Source organism: Kogia breviceps, chromosome 6 (genome assembly GCF_026419965.1).
Source record: "Kogia breviceps isolate mKogBre1 chromosome 6, mKogBre1 haplotype 1, whole genome shotgun sequence".
In the NCBI taxonomy this organism is placed as follows: domain Eukaryota; kingdom Metazoa; phylum Chordata; class Mammalia; order Artiodactyla; family Physeteridae; genus Kogia; species Kogia breviceps.
The window spans coordinates 55,747,381-55,752,840 of NC_081315.1; the positions used below are offsets into that span (position 1 = coordinate 55,747,381).

The 5,460-nt window shown below is 43.8% G+C and overlaps 1 protein-coding gene across 1 annotated transcript; it reads left to right on the forward strand.

Moving 5' to 3' along the window:
* Positions 1 to 3,025: 3,025 nt before the first annotated feature.
* Positions 3,026 to 5,168, forward strand: LOC131758437 (growth-regulated protein homolog beta-like). Its single transcript, XM_059066517.2, has 4 exons — positions 3,026 to 3,211; positions 3,306 to 3,429; positions 3,532 to 3,615; positions 4,430 to 5,168. The coding sequence occupies exons 1-4, from the start codon at positions 3,121 to 3,123 to the stop codon at positions 4,443 to 4,445; spliced, it is 315 nt and encodes a 104-aa protein (XP_058922500.1). The 5' UTR covers positions 3,026 to 3,120; the 3' UTR covers positions 4,446 to 5,168.
* Positions 5,169 to 5,460: the final 292 nt, after the last annotated feature.

Genomic DNA, 5,460 nt, shown 5'->3' on the forward strand with positions numbered 1-5,460 from the left:
CTTTCCTCTGGACTGTGACAGTTTCTTAGTCTTTCCCAAGTTTCATGATTTTGACATTTTCAGAGAATGCTGGTCAGCTATTTAATAGTCCCCAGTTTAGGTTTGAAAAATGTTTTTTCTTATAGTTGAACTGGGGTTATGAACTTTTGGAAAGAATACCAAAGAGGTGAAGTGACCTTCTCATCACATCATATCAAGGGTACATGATATCAACCTGACATCACATTGATGATATTAACCTTCATCATCATCATTTGGATAAGGTAATGTTTGCCAGATTTCTCTACGGTAAAGTTACTATTTTTTCAGAATTGGACACTTTAAGAAAATATAACAGGCTATATCAATGCCACAGGAGAGAGTTATGCTGTTAGTGAAACCAAACTATGGAGGTATATGACCATTGTCTGTGTTTGCATTTTAAAATTAAAAAAATTTGAAACATTCAGCTAGTGGAATTATAAACATATTTTTAAAAATCACTCCTCTCTGGAAATTTTTAACCGTATGTCATAGAGCATTTTTATTATAGCACAATGGTTAAAAGCCATTCTGTCTGGGTAAGAGTCCCAAGGTTCAATACCTTAGGGAAGTTCCTTAACCTCTCTGCACCTCAGTTTCCTTATTTGTAACCTTAAAGTACCACAAAGATAATAATAAATACTATCACAGAGATGTTTGGAAGATTGAACGAGTCAATAGTTGTATAACTCTTAGAAGAGAGCCTGGAATTTAGCACAAAATGATTGTGCTGCATCTCGGAGTGGGTACAGAGGTTTAGTAACTTGCCAATGGTATGTGGCAACTAAATAAAGGAAGCAGCCTCTTTCATATTTACTCAGAACCCTGTGTGCTCTTCTAATTGGTCAGCTACCATATTTGTTAAAGAAAAATGCAAATTTTCAGTGACTTGTTAAAGTTTGTTCCATAGACAAAAGTTAAGAAAATAAAATCTCTTCATGCCTTTCTAACTTTTATAAACTTTAGAAACTAAGTCTGCATTATTTATGATTAGAAAACAAAACAACATATCTTAGAACTTTTAAAGACTAACTTTTGTATATCTGGGCCAGTTTCCCATGAAATCCAAAAAAACAATTGATAACAAGGGGAGAGATCACACAAACTGTCAATTATTCCCGAGCTTGTCACCATATTTGATAGCCTTTAGATTATTTTTCATTTCCTACTGCTTAATACAAATGTTAATATCCCTTTAATTTCCCCGGTGTTTCTCACAGGATCATCCCGAAAAACACTAGAGTATTTTTAAAGACAGTCGTTCATTTTAAAAAAGTTTTCCAATAAATAAGGTGGGGAGTCTTTAATTCAAACTATTTTCTAACAGATGAGGTGATTGAAAGACTACAAAATAAATCAATGATAGGTCTCAAAAGTAAAAACAACCACAAAAAAACCAAAACCCAATGTAAGTGCATCTCCTAGTAGAGTGTAGCTGTGCCTTCCTTTCAGAAAGCCTGATTCAGAAATTTTTTAAATATAAAGAGAAAAATTGGGGAGTGAACTTTTCCATTAACTTTTTTTTTTTTTTTGGTTTCTTGGTTATAGAAGGATTCACAACAGTTAGAGTTTCTGCTTAGGCTCTGTTGGAAAAAGCTATTTCTATTTTATTTACTTAATAAACATTTATAAGGCATTTAATCCCTGCCGGCTCTCACACACGTTGACTCATTTCTCAAAACCACCGTGGGGTAGGCAAAGAAACATTTAACAATGTTCAGGTAATAGGCGGCAACTAAAGGCAAGCGGCTCCGCTGCAGGCCGGGTAGCTGGCTTCGGGGTCCAAGTTCTCCCTCACTGAGCTGAGCTGCCCAGAGCCCGGGCCCTAGACACCCATCCCTGGGCCAGAGGCCATTTCTTTCTCCTCTTCCCACTCCCATCATACTCCATGTCTCCAAGGAGTCTGAATCCAATCCTCTAAATTTAATGTTGAGTCAATGCTAGAGCTCTAAAACTTCTGATGAAAAAATAGTAAAGACATCAGGTGAAGAGGCTGAAATTCCTGGTCAGAAAAGAGAGGCATGTCACTGTGTCAAGAAAAAGGAAGACCAACACTGAAGGTCCCCCTTCAGTGAATGGAAGGGTGTTTTATGTGTCATTCGACGTTTCATGTTTTATCCGCGCACGTCCGGAGTAAGCGTGCTGTGCAGCAGGTACCCACTCCCTGGTGTCCATGTGCTACTTTGTCCAAGGACAGAACCTGAAGAGGTGACCCCGACTAGCCCGCCCGCAGCTTCAGCGTGACCACCAGTTCCATATTCTTAGATCAACTCAACCCTCCATAAGTGGAAAAGGAGATCTGCACGGAATTTTGGAATTCCAACATTGCTGAGAGAAGGAATTTGAGCAGGACCCAAAAAACTAGGTCGTGTTACGGCCCTCAGCTTTCACTGAAATTGACCCCGGATTCAACTTTTGACATTGATCGCAGTTCCCACCAAATGGAAAACATAGCCAATATATTCTAAGTGTGATTTGAGAATATATAACATGAGGAATAAGCTGAACATTCTTCTCTGGATTCCGAGATGTCGGCTGTATTTTTGACAGCATTCAGTCCACAGGTATGAAATAAGCAAAATCGAAATTTAGAGAGACAGGATATATAGAGTTAGAGGACAGACAGCTAATCAAAATCTACCCGCTTACTCCTTTTAATTCTCCCAGGTCTGATAACTAAAGAAACAGAAGTCTCCCTAAAACTGTCTCTCCACCCCTGTGAGGGTCTCGCGAATCCGTCCCCAGCGCTTTCCCCACTCTCCGCCCTGAGACCAGGGGTGGCCAGGCGCCCACGGCCGCCCTCGCAGGCGGCAGCCCCGGGGTGGCGGCGACTCACTCCCCCTGCGGGGATTTCGGCGCAGAGACGACACCCTACCCCTTCCTCGAGAGCGCGGATTACGCGGGAGGCCCGCGGGACCGCGCCCTCCTTCCGGACCGGGAACGCCACGTGGGTCGGGGAATTTCCCTGGCCCTGGGCTGCCAGCTCCTGTCCGATCGGGATAAAAGGGCTTCGCCCGGCTCGGGGAGCCACAGACTCCGCTCTGCCAGCCCTCCAGCCCAGCTTCCCACCGCAGGCAGAGACGCTCCGAGCTGAACCCCATGGCCCGCGCCGCGACCCCCGCCGCTCCCCGGCTCCTCCGCGCCGCGCTGCTGCTCCTGCTAGTGGTGGCCGCCGGCCGGCGCGCAGCAGGTGCGACCAGGCGCCCGGCATCCCCAGGGCGGGACGGGGGCGGGTGGGTGCCCATCCCGGGACATCCCCCTGACCGAGTCTGTCCTCCCCTCAGGGGCGCCTGTGGTCACCGAACTGCGTTGCGGGTGCCTGCAGACCTTGCAGGGGATTCACCTCAAGAACATCCAGAACGTGAAGGTGACGCCCCCAGGACCCCACTGCGGCCAAACGGAAGTCGTGTAAGTGCCGCCGCTGTGGCTGTGCTTGTCACCCCCGCCGGCCCGGCGACCCCACCCCGACCCCCAGCCCGACCTCACCTGGATTCTCCCTTCTCTCTGCAGAGCCACTCTCAAGACTGGTCAGGAAGTTTGTCTCAACCCTGAAGCTCCCATGGTTAAAAAAATCATCAACAGGATGCTGAACAAGTGAGTTATGGTTTTTATTCACACGTGTGACTAGAGTCAGGCATCTGCCTCCTGAAAATTATATCAGAGAAACCCAGGATTTAGCTGAAGTACTGAGAAACCATTATTCCACAATTAAATTTGCCATTAAAATCATTAATCTGCTCTGTTTCCAGAAGGATATTTTCAGTGCCTTCCATCCTGGCCCCTGACTCTCCCCATTCAAATGAATGTGGGTTAAGCTGCTTTCATTAACATGGACAGTTATGCTGAAAAGCTTTCCACCTGTTTAAAAAACACAGGCATTTTTTTTCTCCCTGTTTTTTCTGGACCTCACACCTGAAATGCAGAACCCTGGTTTTCTGCAACATAGGCACTAAAGCTTAGCGGTGAAGAGCTGGGACTTTGCAGTGACACAGTACAGGGTACAAATCTGGGTTCCAGCACCTATTAGCCATGTGACTCAAGGACAATTATTTGGTTTATCTAAGACAGTAAAACAAGGAAAACAATAGCAGCTACCAAATCGGTTTGCTCTGTGGCCTAAGTTAGGCCCAGTGGGACAGGTAGAGAGAGTAATCCTGGCCGTTTGTAGCCCATATAGCCAATAATACAGTGGAGAGCACAGGCCCCACTCTCATTCCTAAATAAGAGTCTCCAAGAGCCTAGAGGCCTCTGCCACACAGAATGGTGGGTTACAGGCAGTAGTCACTTGGTGCCAGGCTGGAAAAACTGGACTCAGAAATCTCTGGAAACCAAGGAGCAGGACAGGAGAAGAGTGCTGTGCAGTCAGCTTTCTGGAGCAGCTAGTAAGGAAGACCTTTTCTCCTTACAGGGACAGCTCCAACTGACCAGGGGGAAGGAGGAAGCTCCTGCATGGCTGTTCCTGAAGTAGGCCCTGCTCTTACAGGGATCAAAGAGGAAAAGGAGGAATCGCCAGCTTCTGAGGCCACCTGGATCGGGCTTAATATGTTTGAACATCTCTTAGGAGGGTTCTCCCTCTTATTTATTTACTCATTTATTTATTTATGTGTTGCTTGGTTTTTGAAGACTCTGTTAATATTTACATGTAACATAATTAAGGATGTGAATGACTCTACTTGCACATCATATCATTAATTTTATTATTTATTTTATGAAAAAAAATCAGTTAATTTAGTCCTGATTCTTATCTAGTTTGAAGTAGAAGGGTTGCAAATATTCTCCAGTCATTAAACTAATATTTCTGAGGAGCCCACAGCATGCCAGCCCCTGTGACAGAGACTGGGGCATCCAAACAAATAGTGAGGTCATTGTCAGCATGGGGGGATGTATGTGTACATCTATTTTTGTAAATGTTTAAAAGAATGTTAGTTATTATTTATTGAAATGATTTCACAATATGGTCAGCATTTCTTATGTTGACACATTAAGAGCTACAATGTTCTGAATATCCTTTGGACATTTTATGTCTTTCTTGTAAGGCATAATGCCTTGTTACTGTTAATTATGCAGTGCTTTTCTATATCTTTCAAAAGAGAAGTTTAAATATTCATTGATTTACAAAGAACATGAAAATAAAGTATTTCAAACTAAACAAGTTTTGTTTCATTTTTTGAGGAAAAAAGGCCTGTCTTTACTAGATAATCTGATGATTTACATCAGTGTTTCCCAACTTCTTTTTCTCCTCCTGGGCATTCATTTGCTACACAGATAAATCAAACTACAAGTCATACTTAATTTCATCTGGTGATAGCTGTCACTCCCCTTGGCTCTCACCTTCTCAAGAATGTACTTTTCCAAACTGTGCACTGGCCCCTCCCCCTCCTCTGAGTCACTATGGTAATATATTGCTGTTTTTTATAAGGAGCTCCTTGCTACCTTGTT